General features: G+C 45.1%; 7 protein-coding genes across 7 annotated transcripts; 4 read left to right on the top strand and 3 right to left on the bottom strand.

Moving 5' to 3' along the window:
- Window positions 1-280: 280 nt before the first annotated feature.
- On the top strand, window positions 281-1,147 carry SAMD00019534_021820 (hypothetical protein; the record flags this gene model as incomplete). Its single annotated transcript, XM_012901480.1, has 1 exon — window positions 281-1,147. One exon carries the CDS (start codon window positions 281-283, stop codon window positions 1,145-1,147), a length of 867 nt encoding a protein of 288 aa, XP_012756934.1.
- A 1,491-nt stretch (window positions 1,148-2,638) lies between these two features.
- SAMD00019534_021830 (hypothetical protein) lies at window positions 2,639-3,865 on the top strand (the record flags this gene model as incomplete). The annotated part of the gene is made up of 3 exons (XM_012901481.1): window positions 2,639-3,038; window positions 3,075-3,672; window positions 3,745-3,865. Coding segments are annotated over 3 exons (1,119 nt in total), but the record flags the coding sequence as incomplete, so codon positions are not given.
- Window positions 3,866-3,939: 74 nt separating this feature from the next.
- SAMD00019534_021840 (hypothetical protein) lies at window positions 3,940-8,700 on the bottom strand (the record flags this gene model as incomplete). Its single annotated transcript, XM_012901482.1, has 3 exons — window positions 3,940-5,010; window positions 5,083-8,573; window positions 8,652-8,700. The coding sequence occupies 3 exons, from the start codon at window positions 8,698-8,700 to the stop codon at window positions 3,940-3,942; spliced, it is 4,611 nt and encodes a 1,536-aa protein (XP_012756936.1).
- Window positions 8,701-9,976: 1,276 nt separating this feature from the next.
- On the top strand, window positions 9,977-12,325 carry SAMD00019534_021850 (hypothetical protein; the record flags this gene model as incomplete). Its single annotated transcript, XM_012901483.1, has 1 exon — window positions 9,977-12,325. One exon carries the CDS (start codon window positions 9,977-9,979, stop codon window positions 12,323-12,325), a length of 2,349 nt encoding a protein of 782 aa, XP_012756937.1.
- A 422-nt stretch (window positions 12,326-12,747) lies between these two features.
- On the top strand, window positions 12,748-13,913 carry SAMD00019534_021860 (hypothetical protein; the record flags this gene model as incomplete). The annotated part of the gene is made up of 3 exons (XM_012901484.1): window positions 12,748-12,783; window positions 12,858-13,738; window positions 13,808-13,913. 3 exons carry the CDS (start codon window positions 12,748-12,750, stop codon window positions 13,911-13,913), a joined length of 1,023 nt encoding a protein of 340 aa, XP_012756938.1.
- Window positions 13,914-13,985: 72 nt separating this feature from the next.
- On the bottom strand, window positions 13,986-14,647 carry SAMD00019534_021870 (hypothetical protein; the record flags this gene model as incomplete). Its single annotated transcript, XM_012901485.1, has 2 exons — window positions 13,986-14,061; window positions 14,181-14,647. The coding sequence occupies 2 exons, from the start codon at window positions 14,645-14,647 to the stop codon at window positions 13,986-13,988; spliced, it is 543 nt and encodes a 180-aa protein (XP_012756939.1).
- An 824-nt stretch (window positions 14,648-15,471) lies between these two features.
- Window positions 15,472-18,493, bottom strand: SAMD00019534_021880 (hypothetical protein; the record flags this gene model as incomplete). Its single annotated transcript, XM_012901486.1, has 5 exons — window positions 15,472-15,634; window positions 15,704-15,996; window positions 16,073-17,858; window positions 17,932-18,172; window positions 18,268-18,493. 5 exons carry the CDS (start codon window positions 18,491-18,493, stop codon window positions 15,472-15,474), a joined length of 2,709 nt encoding a protein of 902 aa, XP_012756940.1.
- Between the last annotated feature and the right edge of the window lie 103 nt (window positions 18,494-18,596).

Raw genomic sequence — 18,596 nt, forward strand, 5'->3', positions numbered from 1 at the left:
ACAACAACAACAACAACAAGGAGGAACAATAAGAGGAAGAACAATACCCTTGAAGAAGGTGAAGAATAAATATGCTGCCAGCAAGCTAAGTCCATTAACTGACAAATGCCATACCCTCAACTCTGCACTTACAGATCAATGGTTCAACCAAGATGAAGAGTACACAAGTTACTTCAAGCTCTCCCATAGTCAAGTGTCTCAGCTCTGTGAGAAGCACTCTTTTGAACACAAGGACATGCTCGTCTTCCTCATGAGGTGCCGCCACAACCTTCCCTGGTACATGATGGAGCGTGTGTTCCTATATCAATTGACAATCGCTCAGCTCAGGTACTCATTCACCAAGGTGTTCGATAGATTGAAGTCGTACTGCCATGGGTACTTCCAGGATGTGGTTCACAATGGAGAGCTTCGAGACAATCATGCAGAAATATGGAAAGATGGTATTAAGCACAATGTTCATCTCATTGTGGACGGGTCAGAGCAGAGGATTCAAGTGCCGCCACACAAGACGATCAAGGATCTTGTTTATTCTGGCAAGAAATCAATGTATTCTTTGGCAGTGTTGGTCATTTGCGATATACGTGGCAAGATCGTGTATGTAGGTAAGACAGAGGGAGGCGCCCAGCCTGACGTCTCGCTCTACAAGGATGCTGCACCTAGACTACAGGCTCTGTTCGATGAAGATATTGTCATTCTCGGTGACAAAGGATTCAAAGGAGGTCAGAAGTACTACACCAACACCATCACCCCCAAGATCAAGTCGGCTTCATTGATCGATCATATGGAGTACACAGACAAGATGATCAGAAAACGCACGCTCGATGAGCATCGCCTGCGTCAAGGAAAGGAGGCGACCAAGGTATCTAAGAAGTTGAAGGCATTGGAAGCCAAGGTCACCAAAGAAGGATTCGATGCCGAGCGTATCCTGAGAGAGAAAGATGAGAGCAATCGAATCAAGAAGGTGAGGATCATCATTGAGAATGTCTTTGGAGAGATGAAGAAATGGAACATATTGTCAGACACAATCAGATCACTTGGCGACCTTTCTGACAACATTCAACGACACAACGCACTCTGGACAATTATCGCATATTTGACCAATATGTTCCACTCCTTTGGACGAGACGACGATTTCTTTAAGGTCTAATTTATCATACAACAACAACAACAACCACAACAACAACTACAACAACAACAATAAAAATATAAATATTTAATTAACATCAGATAAGGTTTGAAAGGGTTCCCCTTGCTGTTCCAAGGGTTGTCCAGGGTCGAACCAGCTCGAACCCAAGGATTGAGACCGCTGAAAAATGAATTCTCTGCGTAACCTTGACTATCCCCTGCAGAACCTTAGCAGCAACCAACTCAAAACTTTAGATTAATTGCGATTTTTGATGGATATTAGGGTCCAAATCGGAGATTCTGAAAGCTTTCGTCGAGGATCGAATCGCAGTCGTCGGGTAAGTCTAATACTATGCTCTTGGTTACCACTCCAAGTGTACCCAAACAAACTTCATTCACTCAATCACTTACTTACTACGACTAACTTGACCTTCATAGTAAATCACTTTGGTTTAAGCTCAGTAGTAGTTGAACATCGCATCTCATAAAGGTAATGAATCGTTCAATCATATAATACAAAGGTCAGGATAGTTGACAAACGTATTTGATGTAACATGTTACATCATCAGTTCATCAATATCAAATTGTACAAACAACCAATCAACCTTCCTCACTACACTCACACACACATAAACACCAGAGAGACTTTACCGAGGCAACCATTGTTGCCCCTGCTACTACTTACACTTACCTTATTTATGTAGTTGTGATCACACCCCACGATATGATGTTGTGAATCAATCAAACACAACACCACTCACACCCAGTCTTTCCAGCTGATTGATTGATTACCGGATTGCACTGACCCCACCACCCCATCCATCAATCCATCCATCCATCCATCCATTCAATCAATCAATCATTGGCACCCAATATATATGCAGTTCAGATATATGATCAAGTATCATATGGTGTTAGTAACAACACAACAACATACATTACAGCAGCAGCAGCAAAGCACCGATGCTTCAATTTGTTGCTGTTGGAAGCTGCTGACTTATTGACAGCGGATCCATCCATCAATTCATCTATGCAATCATACCCCACTATTATCTTTTCTCAGCTCTCTCTCTTCTCTCTTATGTGTATATGATTGGTGCATGTGTGTGTTATCCAATTGCCAATCACGATTAGCATTCTATCTATCGACTGACTGCCTGCTACCCAATACTATCCAAGCAACAACCCTATCAATCCCCTCTCTCTAATCATCATAATTTAAATTATGATCATATAATACCTACCAAATCATCAACATTATATATATATTTTAAATTATATATGAATTATATATATCTATATATTAGTGATCACATCCCATTAACCTCTTACTGATCATTCAAACACACACATCAGACAGGAACAGGAGGATACTTATATCCGTCGACGGATTATTCTATATTATTATTGAATTATTATTATTATTATTATTATTGCGACCAAGAAGAGGAAAGCATTGTACACTACATCATAATCAGCATCAATTATCTTTAATCCTACAAACTATTAATAATTAATAATGACAGTAGCAACCTTGATAAATACACCTATAAATAATAATAATACATCACCATCACAAATGGATCCTACGATAAAGGACCAGGTGGAGTTGGAGTTCAAGGTGTTTAAGGTGTTGGCTGCATTCTCACAGACACTGGAGAAATCTCTGATCACAAGTCAGTCCAGTGTTCATGGCATTTTCAACACGCTCAATCAATCATTACCCGAGCTACCAGAGATCAAGTCAATCAATCAGCTGACCGACGATGGAAATATTGGTCTACTGACCATTCAAATGGTCAGGACGGTGATCCAACGTGCTGATCAACTCTCCAAACAGATATCCATACTTCAACAAACTGTTCAATCAACATCATTACAACATCGGTCACCAGAGGTGACCAACGCAACGGGAAACAGTGTCAACAGCAGTGTACACACATCGCCAGAGATCAAGTTCTTCCCACCACAAGAGCAATCACATGAGTCCAATGTTGTTAATGAATTGGCATCATCAGACTCATCACTTGAGAATGATGGCTCTGCATCGAGCGACAGCAGAGACAGCGCAGAATTCTCATCAGACTCAAAGGCCGACAACAACAATGGAATGACTACAACAATGACTATATCAATTGGATCGGATGATGTACATCCTGTTCAACAGCAACAACAACAAGTACCAAGCACTACATCTACCGACACAAGAGACAGCGTGGAATGGGACACTAAACTACAGACCGAGATGCAACTCAATGCCATGCTGTCCGAGTTCCTAAAGGAGGACTTTGAAATCGCCAACCAGATTGGCGAGCCCAACTTGGAGGACCAAGAACACATCACACCACAAGAGCACATTACAACTCATGTCGTATCCAACCCTACCTCTCCAGTATTCACGCCACCGACTTTGGCCACTGGTGCCAACCTCAGCTCCAGCGGATCATTCACGTCACAGGTCCACTCGCCTCTATCTCACTCAACATCCTCACTCTCAGTCACCAGTAACTCCACCCAAAACTCATTGAACTCTCTATCCAACAGCATGTACGCCGATTCACAGCATGCCAAGCAACAACAACACAATAGTAGTACAAGTAGCATGAGTACCAGCAGTAGCAGCAACAATATTAGTGGTAGTAATGCACCAAAGAAGGCTTACCTCACCGACCTACTTGACCAGATAGACGAGAATACTCCAACAAAGGATAAGAAGAAGGGAAAGTTTAAGTTCTTCTAATAAACTGGATCATAATATATAGTCGAATCTTCATTGTTTAGATTGGTTGTTGTTGTTATTTGTCGTATATATGTTTATTTGTTTGTTGTTGTCGATGGTTCCTTTGGTTTCTTGGAGAAGAATCCAGTGCGAGCAGTGTTGGTTGGCGAGCTGGCTGGCGAGTCTGCATTCTTGGTTGGCTTTAGGATGTTCCATCCCTTGCCAGTTAATGGTGTGCTCGATGGAGATGATTGAGGCGATGACGAAGGTGTCGAGAACTTGGAAGCAATGGCACTGATGGGTGTCTTTGCTGGTCCTGGCGTTGTTGTAGAGGCACCTCCAGAGGTTGACGGTGAGATGGTTGGTGATGTCGCAGTCTTGTTCGTTGTGGTCGTTGGAGCGGATGAAGTCACTGGCGTCGGAGTGACTTTGGCTGGGGACGAAGAGGTGGTAGGTGGTGACGTAGGTGGTGGCGAAGACGCTGAGGATGTGGACGAGGGTGAAGGTTGTGAGGTACTGGTAGGAGAGGTCTGGTGTTGCTGTTGCTGAGTGACACTTGTTGCGTTGCCAGTTGGACTACTCGACTTGACAGGAGAGGACTGCTGGGTGGGTATTCTGTTGGCTGACATTCCAACCGAGTTTCTCCACGAGTTGCTGGAGGACAATGGTTGTGAAGATGAAGCCGATAGTCCACCAACCAGGATAGGTGAGACTGCAGGGGATGAGTTGCTACTACTGTTGCTGGTTGTTGTTGGTTTTTGCTCAGTGCTACTGGAACTGTTACTGTTGCTACTCGTGTTGTTGTTGGCACCAATGACCGATGTTCCATTGTTGCTATTGTTGATCGCCCTGGCAGATGGTCTAACAGCCTTGAATGGCTCAACATGATCAGAGCTATTGGTTCGCACTGGTCTCTTGTATAGCTGGTCTTCCTCCAGTGCCTGGAATGTGGTCATATAGTTCTGTTGAACAGTGAGTTCGCGCTTGAATGAAACAGAGATATCATTGATCATCTTCTTCCTCTGAAGGAATTGATGTGATACGCTGTTGGAGTCAGAGAGTGCCAATTGTTGGAATGCATTGATCGCTGTGGCCTTGGCCAACTCTGCCAATATATGCTTGCTGACAACCAAGTCATCATTGATAATTGGTCCGAATATTGTAGTCTAATGTTTGATTGATCGATTGATTGTTAGTGTGTGTTTGATTGATCATGATCCATTGACTATATCACTTACCTTTGTGAACATTCCCTTGTATATCTTGACTCTGTACAACTTGGATTGGAGAGGAGTGATGACAATCTGCACTCTGCTAGTGATGTTCTCAATCTTGAGCTGCTCATACTCCTCCAACGTGCCATCATACCACACGATGACAACGCTGTCCTTGCCCAACAACTTCTTCTTGTGCTCCACGGATGAGCCTTGATTGGGCATCAGAGTGGTGACGTGAAAGATGGTCTCGCGACTGCTGGTTGCATAGTATGGCGCATACTTTCCGTGCAAACCCTTGGTATCCAGTCCACCTAGATAGCCGCGGTGTGTTGCCACGTCCACTGTCCAGCCAAGCGATGAGACAAAGTCAACATAGTCGGATGGAGTATCGCTGCCGACCACATTGTTGAGAATGTCATCTTCGGTAGTGTCGCTCTTCTTAATGTACATGACACCGATGCGTGTCTGCGCGCGCTCCTGCAGTGAATCCAATGAGTAGAGAGCCTGGTAGAATGTGAGTGTGTTCTCCATCTGACACACCCTGCCCTTGGACTCGAGCGAGAGGAACCCCAAGTTGGAGAGGAGCAGACGCGAGTTTTGGAACTTTAGGTCGCCCTGATACTTGTTCTTTGGTGATGTGGACTGGATCGTGGTGCGGTGGTTCAGACCATGAGAGTTGGTGTTGAGTATGTTCAGCTCGGACTTGATCAGTGACTCTGTTGATTGATTGAATGCAGCGTCCTTGGTTGTGCTAATGTACTGGCTGACATTGCCAAAGTCCTCTTGGTTCATAATGAAGGATGACACGAATGGCTGAACCTTGTCCAACTGTAGGGGTGGTGGAATGACTGCAGGGACCATGTGTGCGCCGGTTGGTAGGGGCTCCTCGCCCTCCCAACCATCAGAAGACGCGTCAGACAGACGCTCAGTCTCGGTAGAGCTGTCGCGGGGTTTGAAAGGAAGCAATGCGTAGTCAGTGTTGATCACATAGCGACCGGTAGAATCACGGATGATGATTGTTGTGTGCGGACCATTCTCGCCGAATGGCTGATCGATAAGAGTCATGAGCATCGAGTCATTGACAGAGTAGAAACGGATGCATTGCTCAACAGGGAAGTTTGGCTGGCCCTCCTTCTTGGCCTGCTCGCGGATCGAAGCAACCACATCAGTCTCGAGCCAAGCCGATGATGTCAACGAGCTGTTTCCAGCATTGTACGGGTTGGGGTAGAAGCTCAATCTGTTCATGATCGTGTCAAATGTGCACTGAGCAATCTCCTTGATCCTGGACGTGATGTTTGGATTGTTGATCAATTGTTGGCGTTTCTTTTGTTGTGTGGTCGATGCTGCAGCGTTGGCCGACTGTGCGCCCGCTGTCGATGTTGGCATTCCAGAGTTGGAAAGGTTCAGACCTGCTGCACCTGTGGGCAAATGTCCACTGCTCGATGCAAGGTTTGAGGAGGCGCCACCGATCTGAGGAGATGATGGTACCTGCTGAGATGCGCTCATTGACGGAACATTGACACCAAGTCCACTGCCGGTTGGTGTGTTGGAGATAGTCTCCTCGTTGGGATTCTTACCACCGAGTGCAATGGTCAGCGAGTCGAACAGCATGTACAATGTGCTGGTGTCGGTCTTGTAGTTGCCATCAAAGATCCATCCACTGACGATAACCCATTGACCAATGGCAGCCAGTGCAAGGAGTATCAGCTCCTCGGTCTCCGAGCTGATTGGTGTCTCTCTGCATTTGAACACAATGAACTTGCATAGCTTCCTGACGATGGTGTGCGCGATCTGGACAAAGGTGGGGATGCTAGCGTGGTGGCTGGCCAGCTCACCCAACAGCTGGAAGGAGTGCGAGATGACCTCACCTGGCCATTGGCCAGTGAATGAGGTAGCCTTCTTGAGCACAATATTGATGGCAATGTTGATAAATGCCGTGGTTGGATTCTTTCCATCGGGCATAGCCGTGACATTCTTATGTTGATGCTCCAATTGGAAGTCAAGAATGTACCAGATCAGTGTGGACAGGTTGTGTGGCGAGGTCTCAGTGTTGAGTGCACTGAGTATGAGATGGGCGACATGTGATCGAACGTCACGGAATGAGTTGAGATCAGGCTGGGCCAGCTCGTACTTGCCCGTGACATCTGATGGCAGCGGGGGGTAGTACTCCATCGAACGTTTGTTAAAGAACTGGTAGAACTGCACGTTCTCGAAGCGATTGGAGTAACACATGATCTGTCCAAGGATGCGAACGGCTGAGCGACGTAGTGGCTCGCTGTTGGAACCTGGCACTATAGTTAGAATACGGCCAAGTGCACGAATGTACGCGGGGACCAGGATACGGCAGCCTGGGATCTCAGAGGACAGCAACGACTTGGTGTGGATAACACCGGCGTAGAGTATCTTGCCATCACACCACAACACCTCGCTGATACACGAGTAGAAGCTGGCCAAGTAGATTGGATCGAATGTGATCTTGGGTGAGCAGGTCAGGAAGATGTGCGACAGGATCTCTGTGGCCAGCGAGATGCCCTCGTCGTATCCAAAGCGAATGACCTTGATGGCCTCAAACAGCCACGAGCCAAAGATTGCCAGGATTGAGTTGCCATCTTGGGTCACGGCCAAGAACATTGACACGAGTTGGTAGATTCCACCGATGGCCGTGGCAAAGATTGTCGGGTTCTTGATGGCGTTGGGGTTGCCAATGAAATGAAGTACTCGGTTCCAAAGGTAGACGAGGTAGTTTGGCTCAAACTCGATGGTGATGTCTTCCAACTTGACGGGAATGGTCGCCCGGCCTGCATAATCCTGTGTGTAGAGCATCTGTACGAGTGGTGCTGTGATTGACATGCACGTGAGACTCCACTGATGGATCGTTGGCATGTGGTGCAACCAGCCAAAGGCATATTTGTGCAGATTGTTCCAGAGCTGTGGGTTACGAGTGCGAGAGTGAAGCCACACCTCAAACAACACCTTGAGCAGGAGTGGACAGATGGAGCGCGCCAAGATCTCGTCGGTCTTTGATCCAGTGCTGAGTGTGCAGTCGGCCACGGACAACAGCAGCGTGATCCACAGCTCGAACGTCTCCTGGGAGAAGTTCTTGGAGAGTGCGCGGGCAATGTCCAAGTAGAGCTGCAGTACCTTTTGGCAGAGGATGATGTGTGTCTCGACGGCGTCCTTTGAGGGTGCCGATCGCGGCTGGAACATCAGTGTCAGATGCTGAAGGATGCGCTGCATGTAGAACTCTGAGTGGTCGTCGTCGAGGGGTGGTGGTCGACACTTGGCATCGAACAGCCATCGTTTATACAACTCGATACAGGCAAATATCGAAGGTGACTCGTCGAGTGGCAACAAGAATCCCTGTTCAACAATCTCCATCATCCATGACATATGCTCCTTGGTGGCCACTATCGTAGGCATTGAAGTCGATGGATCAAGTAAGAACAATGACACTACATGATTAACCAATGTCTTCTTTACGTTCAACGGGAACTCCTTTAGTATACCAGTGTCTAAATGATTGATTCAATGATTGAATGGGTTAGTGATTGATTGATTGATTGGTGAGTGAGTGAGTGAAGAGTACATACTCTTGTCTTGATCAATAAGATTAAGGCTACATGCCCAATCAATGAACATGGTTGTGTTTAATGTTTAGTGGTTAGTTATAACCAGGGCAATTACGCTTGTGTTCTGTTGAATAAATAAATATTATCTTGTGTATTCAAAAGACACAAGAATAGTGAAGTCGTAGTAGTTGTAATAATAGTTGTAGTCGTCTTTAAGAAATAAGCAATGGATGTAATAGATAGATGTGACTGACACCAAGTACTTTACTTTGGTCTAAGTAAGATGTGATGTGTTGTGTGTGGATTATTAGTGTGAGTCTAGACCCGAGAAAGTGGATTTAATTGACCCAGCGAAGATGGCTACACCTTTTTTTCTAAAGATCAAACCTTTGCGGGGGCACACGATCAGGCCTGAATCACAATACCCAATAGCTTAACAAATATTGTAAAATATCTAGATGCAAAAATGATGATATTATTTGGCAAAGTTTGCGAGCTTCAATGTCACCCGCTGCAAAGATCCCTCCTCCACTTACGATTATTACTTTGTGTGTATCCAATCACACAAAGTACATTATTTATATGTGTGTGTCACCGTGTAATCAATTGTGTTAATAGAGTGTTCCCTGTGAACACTCCAATCACACACACAACACCCACGCACACACTCCCCTTGGAATGAATCACATGAGATGCAGTTAGCGCGCGCAATCGGATTATGGTTTCAATCAAGTTGATTGATTGATAGTGGTTGAGTGATTGATTGATAGTCGCTGCACCTTATGCTGATGCTAAAACATCATCAGCACTGCATCATCCAACTATCCATCCATCCGCGCTGTCTCCACTCCACTGGCACTCGAATGGTCTATCTGTATTGTCTGTGATTGATACTTGATTAAAAATATTTGTATTGGTGTGAGATAGACAGTGAGTGAGAATGATTGAGTGAGTGAGTGAGTGAGTGAGTGATCAGGTGACAGTATCACAGATGCCAGAGCATGTGTTTCGTTGATCATTCAATCATCATTATTAACATACTTTATGTTCCAATATTCAATCCATTAAATTTAAAGAACTAGTACAATCTACTTGTGACATTGGGTAACCAATTAATTACATTATCCTTGTCCTCCCTCTTCGCATCCTCCCCTCATCTACTTCATCATTAAATTGAATGTATGTATCATGGTTGGAGATTGACAGATTCTGATCGTCCTCCATCAACATCAATCTTATGACATACTCATACATTCATTATTACATTATGAATTGTCAACAAACAAATCAAACTTTTATTAATAATAATAATAACAATGTTTTATTCAAGATTACAGTTTGAGGAAATGAAGAATATATTCAGGAGATCAGTTCAGATCTTTCAAAAGAAGGAAAAGGATAAAGATGGAAATCCAGTAGGTGGAAGTAGTGACAATATCCAACAACCAACAAATAATTTGATTAATAGTTGCGATGGAATACCTCCACCATCTCCATCGCCAACACTATCCCGCGACAATGGATCCCGCGAAAATAGTAAACGAGAAAAGAAAGGAAAACGACACTCCAAGTCAGTCTCACACAGCGATGTGCTCACTTCGGATCTCAAACAAAGCGGTGTCAATCTGCGAACGATCACCGCGGACATATACCTTCCGCCATCATCAGGCGCCGACTCACCATATGTCGTAGTATCCAAGCCTCGTTCATGTCCTGTGTTTGGCGTGCCTTTGGACGAGGTGCCCTGTCGCGAGGGCGCCTTCGTACCGATCATCGTGGAGAAGTTGGTCGAACACCTCGAGCGAACATCACTCACAACCGAGGGCGTGTTCAGGATACCTGGTCGCGACGTCACAATCAACGAGTTTGTTCGATTGTTCAACAGCTACGAGGAAGTTGACGTCTCTGCGTTGGAGCCATACACGGCGGCTGGTCTACTCAAGAGGTTCTTCCGTGACCTGCCCGTGTTTGTACCGTCACAGATCAACAAGCAAGTGGCGTCATTGTTTGTGGCCGAGGATGGCAAGAGGAAGCAGGTGGACATGGAGCTGCTGGAGAAGCTGAGGTTGCTCGTCCACTCACTGCCTCGCATTCACTACGAGGTGATGCAAGCACTGACCACCCTACTCAGCAAGCTACTTCAGCACTCTGAGGAGAACAAGATGTCCATCACCAACATTGCCATCTGTCTTGTGCCTACGCTCAACTGTGTGCCGGCAATCGTCACCTATCCGATACAGTATCACGACTTCTTCTATAATGAACCATTCGCCGAGCATTATCTTATCACGATGCGTCCGGATCAATTACCGGGATTGATCGAGCGACCAGAGACGCTCAACGAGTTGCATCGATACTCGCGACCAGCATCCATCACCGTTTCATCCACAACTACTGGTGGAGGTCAACAAGTGTCGCCCAGCGCAACAATCACCTCGACAACAATCACATCTCCAAATGACAATGCGACACCAATCACACTTACCGTCACCACAACATACTTGGACCAGCAGCAACAACAGCAACAACAGCAACAGCAACAGCTACAACAACAACAGTCGGAGGAAGTACAATATCAACAGTTCTTGGAGAACCTCAAGTATAAGGGTTTCAACAAGAGTAGTAGCGGTGGCGCAGGTGGTGTGGTCGTTGGTAGTAACAGTAGTCATGGTAGTAATAGTAGCAATGGTAGTAGAAACAGTGGCAACAACAGTAACAGCAATGGCAGCAATGTATTATATAGAAGGAGTGTGGCCTTTGGCAATGACCTGGAGCGGTACAGTGACTCTGGCCTAAACAACAATGTTACAAAGGCCAATATTCAACAGCTGAAGGAGAAGATCGACAGGTACTCCAAGGAGAAGATTCGCGAGTTGAACCAGCTCACGCCCCGTCGACAGGACGCCATTCCAAGCAGTGGCATCGAGCGCGACAGACACTCGCGCTACAGCATCGACCTGGACCGTCTAAAGAGGGAGATTATGGACAGGAGGTGCAGTCGAGACTACAGTCGCGAGATTGAACGAGAGATTGAGAGGAGGATCAGTCCACGCGATAGACTCTCAATGTTACTCAGCAGCAGTAGTAGTGGTATCCCAATGTCATCAGGCACTGGTGGTGGTGGATCAAACAGGAGTGCGATAAGATACAACAGGCAATCACCATCAAGGGATAGTAGATACTCTAGGGAGTATAGATACTCACGTGAGAGTGATAACAACAACTTTGATGATGACGTCGGAGGTGGCGACCAATCATTCAATCGCCAACAACGCTCTAGCAGCTGTCTGGACGACCACAGCGCCATGACATTGGAGCAACGATTGGAGATGATCAAGGAGACGATCAATAGTATCAAGAATGACCGTGAGAATATAACGGCCAGGGACTACGGACTGATGTTGGAGGTGGAGGAGATGCGTGCCACATTGCAAAAGGAGAGCGAGACATCAGAGTTCTTTGCCAGCAAGAGTTTGGAGTTGGTGGAAAAGCTGCGCCAGGAGGAGGAGAAAAATCAAAGATTGATGGATGAGATCCAGTTGATGGAGACATACTTCCATCTCAAGGAGAGGATCAAGAGAAGCAAGAAACAGCAGCATCAGACCCAATCACTGGCTGACATTGTATCATCTTCGCCATTAGCAGGTGGTCTTTCAACCTCTCAGACTCGAGGTCAAGCTCAATGTCCATTATAACCATCGATTATGTAAATAATAATAATAATAATAATAATTGTTAACTCACTTAAGTTGTTTGATTGATTGATTGACATGTTGGCGTTGGCATTGGCGACTAACAAACAGAAAGACAGACAGACTGGTCCACCACTCCGCTCCGCTCAACCATTCATCGCACCCCCAATGGTTGTGTGTTAGTTGAACACCACCACACCACTTGGCACTCTCACCTCAAGAGATGGATGAAGTTGGGTAGGTAGCACAATAACAACAAGTATGCAAGCGAGCGAGTGCCAGAGTGAGTGTGGGGAGAGTAAGAGAGAGAGAAATGAGAGTTGCCTTCGACGATCAGCTCTCATTAGTGATCCCCATCATCAGTCATTATTACTACTACTATAGTAGAGATATATTAATACAAACAAATACTAAACTTGTGATAAATGTCCTCCACTATTGACAGTTCATTCATAACAAAAGTGAGTCATCCAATCAATCAAACGATCAATCAATCAATAAACCTAACAAACAATCATGATTGATTGATTGATAGGCACATATACTTGTGAAGAAGGCACAGGAAGCAGAACACTTTGGTCTAATTGATGAGGCTATAGAGTTTCATCTACAGGCATCAAACTACTTCAACTTGGCAATACTACAGACAACCAATGAACAGACTATAAGTGCTTTAAAGATACTGTCACATAATCATCTGTTGAAATCCACAGAGTTGAAACAGTATCAAGATCTAAAGAGTACAGATGGCTCACAACAACAACATCTTTCATCATCGTCTTCCTCTGTCATCAATGTTGGCGCATCACCTGTGGCCCCAACAGATTCAATACCCAACATTGACTACTTCACACAGCCAAGCACATCACCCAACTCTCTCTGGGTTGGCATCGAGAAGCTGTTGGACATCCTGCCGAAACCCTTGATGTTCCAACGTCAGCGCAAGTCCACTGATAGACTGCCAATCGATGGTTCACTGCTCAACAGCTTCTTCTTTGTTGAGGCAGGAGAGAACAACAATAATCAAGTCAACAATGAAGTCGATGATGAGGATGACATTGATATGGATGACAATCGTGGTGTGCTGCCGCAGAGCATGGTAGATGTTGAGCAGAGTATGGAGGACTCTATGCTCAAGCTGAGGCAGGAGCTCAACCTAGTCAATCAAACAGTTAAAGTTCTAATCGATGAGAATGAACGCAATGCTAGGTATCTAAGGAACATGACACAAGAGAACGTCTACCTGAAGAGATGCATCATCCAGTTTCGGCAAGAGATCGAGAAGAAGACACTAAAGATGAAGATGAGTGATCAAGGACATCCTAGTTCATCGATGAACTCCTCCTCCTCAACAATACCAACTACTTCCACCAGCAACAGTAACAATACCAATCAACAACCTTCCACAACAACAATGTATGATAGTAATAATAGCCAACAACCAAATCGAACAATCACTTCAACACCTCCATCATCACTTTCCAGGCAAACAACAATCTTGTCGACACCGCCAAACAATGTTGTTCACCGACAACCAAACAATAGTAGTGCACTATTGTCTCCAATGTCTCATCATTATCCAACGAACTAGTAGTAAATAATACCATTATATATCTCCACTATTATATTTATTTATATTACATTAAGTTAAATTAATTACAATTCATAAAGTGATGGTCTTCTTTTCTGGAAAGTGATTGAACTGACTGTTGGAGAACGAGGTGAAGCTGATCCCTCCGCTGGTACATTGAATGAAGGGAAGAAAGTGAACATTGACAGCCATTTGATGAGGTTTTTCTTGAACTTCTTATTCTTTGACGAGTCCACTTTGTCTCCATCTTCATCCACCATATCATACTCACTGGCATTGTCATCTGATGCCTCCTTGGCCTCATCTGGTACATCATCTTGATTCTCTCCCGACTCTTCAATCTCATCATCATAATCAATGTTGTCCACCTCAACAACACTGTCACTACCCTCCATGAATGATTTAGATGCCTTCCTCTGCAACTTGATCTCTCTCTTTACACGTTTCTTCTCTTTGGTCTCTAGTCTATCTCTCTCCTTCTCCATCTTTGATAACTGAGGTGACATTGAAGGACTGCCCGACTCCTTATTCTTGCTGGACCAGAACGACAATGATCTTGACAATGTTCTCGATATCTTGCTCTTGTTTGGTGAGTTACCTGATGAAGTGGATGGCTCCTCATTGGCAGCCAAGAATTGATCAGGTGACATTGGTACATGCAATGGATTATGATTTCTCTTCTCATCATACGAGGCAGTGGCCACCATCTCTGAGGGAACATGTTGGACATCCATATCATCACCATTTGAATCCTTTCTCTTTCCCCCACTGCGGAGGTCACCAATAGTTCTTATTCTTTTTAATACAGGTCTAATTGACCTTAATGATTTACTTCTTTCCATTATTATTTATAACTAACTATCTAATTATACAAATATAATACAGTCTTTTGTTCTTATAACTTTTAGAGTAAGGGTCTCGTTCAGTGCGCTTGCTTGTGCCCATCATCATCATTCAGGCCAGCGCAACAACAACCACAACCTACCTTGATTCAACCATCCAACAGACCAACCAACCATTCAACAAAGAATAAAGTAAAGATTGGACCGTCACCTGCCCAACTTGTTGTTTAACCAACTCACACAAGTTCATTGAGAGATGACTTTGTGTTTGTGTGTATCTCTTTGTTGTGTGTGTTTGTGTGATCAAAGTGATAAGTTGATTGTGATTGAGTGGATGATGTGGGTGGTGTGTTGTTTGGTGATCGTGGCAGGTGACTCTATTGAAGTGGCATCCTACCACCAACCTAAATTAGAGTATGATCCAAGGCCTGATCAGAATCATCAAGGTTTGGATCAATGTATTACTGGTGTGTAGTACCTTACCTCTGAAGGTAGGGATTAGAAGGAGACCACTGTAGTGATCTACTCTGATCGCACTTCTAATCTCGATTTTCCCAAGATCATTGGTGTACAAATCAATCAATTTGATTGGATCGACTGATAAACCTTATATCTAATCAATCAATCAAACAAAACATACTCAAGGGAAATGTTTGATTGAATGAGTAGATGGATGTTCAACTTTGATTGATGTTGAGAAGGAGCCACAAGCTGTTTTATCTTGTTTGTGCAATATAAATGTTATCATCCATATCATCTGCATCGTCATCGTCATCTTGCATGTCCTCAACCTTCTCATCCTTTACATCCACAACCTCTCTCCTTGGAAGTGAGGCGATCTTGGCAAAGTATTCCAACGTGTACCTATTGTCATCGCATCTATACATCCATCAATCAATCATATTGTTAGTGAGTGTATGATTGTCATCCAATTCGAATGATACATACACTTGTGACAGGTCAGAGTATTGTTGCGCCAGACCCTTTTGCAAGTTTCTCAATGATTCAATCATTGAGTTACTGTTGGACTTGATGTATTTGCCATGGTAGGTCAATAGATGAAGGATCCAATTCATCTGGAACTCAAGATGTGGCTTTCTGTCAAAGTTATAGCTGAGGAACTGAATAAAGTTCTTCAGATAATACAGAGGGAACTCATGGCAAACGAATGCTACATGGTTAGGTGGGATGGCTTCATACACCTCCTCGATCAATGGTTTCTCGTTAAGTCTCAAACTCATCTAGATGTATGGTGTAATGATTCCAAAGTGTTAGATTGATTATTTGTGGCGCGCCATTCCACAAACAACAACTTACAATTAATGCTCGTAGATACTCCTTGTCGGCGAGTGTCGCACGGATTGTGTCAGAGTTGATATCGATTGAAAGGTCTGTTGGGTCAAAGAAGAGATTCTCATCGAGTGAGTAGACCATGAGTCCTTCAGTGGTGGTGGCTGCCCATGCACGACCAGTCGGTGACATGGCCAATCCATAGGTCTTGATCTTCTTCTTTGTGTTACGCTTGCTCATATCTCCACGTTTCACACCTGGTAGGTAATCATCCTTGCGCTGCTCTCCATCTTCAAAGTCGCGGTCCATCAAATCTGCGTGTCCAAACTCGGTCAGCTTGCGCCAGTCCAATAGATCGAGGATTCCGTCCAGCGACAAGTTGCCCGATGTCTGATACTTCTTGAGGAGAATGGCCTGCTCCACATGGTAGATGCATATGTACTTGCTGTCACCACCGGCAATCAAACATTGTCCGTTGGGTGTAAAGGAGATGTGTGTGAATGCTCTGCCCGCTGGGTTGGTCTTGGCCATCAAGTGATCGTTTGCGCCACGTCCTCCAGTGATGTCGTTCCTTCCATCGATGATGCCCATCTGAGTCCAGTTGGCTGTCTCAAAGATTTGGATCGAGCCGTCCAGTGTTGAGCAAGCAAGTCGCTGTCCATCGGGACTGTAGGCGACGGCCAGCACGTCGGACTTGTTTTGGATGGTCTCCTTGGTGGCACCATCATCATAAATGTCCCATATCTTGACGGTCTTGTCCCAGGAGCCACTGACCAGCAGCGAGTTAATGGGGTCGAACGACAGGCTGGAAACGGGCGAGGTGTGACCCGCCAGCACGTCGGTCAGACGGCCAGTGCGGATCGACCACACGTATATCTCGAATGTGTCTGTAGAGCCGGCCACGACAATCTCGCCAGCTGGGTCGATGGCCAGACTGCCAAACTGCGTCTTGTTGGGACTGACGAACGTACGGAAGTTCCTGTAACGCAACAGGTCGTATGCTCGCACGGTTCCATCCAAACTCGCGCTGTACACTGCGTTCTGACTGGCGACGGGCGAGAACTGCACGGCTGTAACGGGTGCCTCGTGATCGGAGAATGTGACAAAGCAATAACCAGAGGTGGTGTTCCACACCTTGACCTTGGCATCGTCACCGCCCGTTGCGATATTCTGTCCATCGGGGCTATAGCTCAGTGCCGACATGTTGTAGGCGTGGCCCTGTTGCTTGAGGATGTAGGTCTCTGAGCGCCACTCCCAGACGAGCAACTGACCCAGGTCCTTGCAGCCAAATGCCAGCCACTCACCAGTGTTGTTGAAGGCCACCGAAGAGATCGAGTGCGATGATATGTTGAGCTTGTACAGCTCCTGATTGTCTGGCATCCGGTACAATGTGAATTGACCATTGTTGTAGCCAACGACCAACAATTGTGCTCGCTTATGATACCTGGCGCACTTGACCTTGTAGCCCATGCCCGAGTCAAACTGCTTGAGACCCTCGTATCTCCAGCGACCTGTTGTCGCGTTCTCCTTCTTGGCCGTGGCGACACTGACGTTGCCCGACTGCGTTGTGACAGATACCTCGTTGCCATCTTCAGTCTTGGGCTCGATCAAGCCACCGCGCAAAAGCTCCTCATCAGTGTAGAACTTCCATTGAAGCAGTCCCTTTCTCGTCACTGAATGAACGACCGTACCCTCGCTATTTCCAAAGAATGTATGTATCGACTCTGAACCATGTACCTGGAACATATGTGATCTACGAGCATTCGCCTCTCTAATGAATATCACTCCACCCTTGCATGTGATCAATAACTTTCTGGAAGTTGTAAGTTTGATTGAGTGAGTATGGATGTCTGATGTGCGCGCTACTGGACCAGTAACAAACATACTTTGAATCATCGGCCCAATCTAGTGATGCTATGTTCTGAGCATGTTGGAAATGTGATAGACGAACCATGGGATTGAGTGACTTCTCAGCCAGTGGTGACTTGTAAATGAACACTCTATTGTCCACACCAATGGCAATCATCTGTCCATTTGGTGAGAACTCCATTGTGGCCGGTGTATGCTTGAACTTATATGTGCCAAGCTGTACATGCATCTGCATATTGACAATGATCATCTGTCCCTCTACATTGTATGATTGATTGATTGAGTGAGTGATTGAATGAGTGAGTGAGTTCATCATGATTGATTGATTGATTGAATGAATGGACATAACATACCCTCGTCAGAGGCAAGCAATATCCTTCCATTTGGTGATAGTGCCATTATGTTGATATCACGACGTGTTTGAACTGGTAGTGTAATAGAGGTATGATTGACAAGATCAAACACTGTGATCCTGTTGCCGACTGGACTGATGACATTGTTTCCATCGGGTGTGAATAACAAATTACCCCTGCTATACACTGTACCAAGAAGGTTAGAGAATCTATATCCAAACTTCATTGTTATATTATAAATATATATATGTATTTGTTAAAGTTAAACTAACTACTTCAAAAACGATTGACGATGATTATGAGTTCTGATTGTGACTCGTTCGTCAAAC

The sequence above is a fragment of the Acytostelium subglobosum genome (assembly GCF_000787575.1).
Source record: "Acytostelium subglobosum LB1 DNA, scaffold: scaffold4, whole genome shotgun sequence".
NCBI lineage: Eukaryota > Evosea > Eumycetozoa > Acytosteliales > Acytosteliaceae > Acytostelium > Acytostelium subglobosum.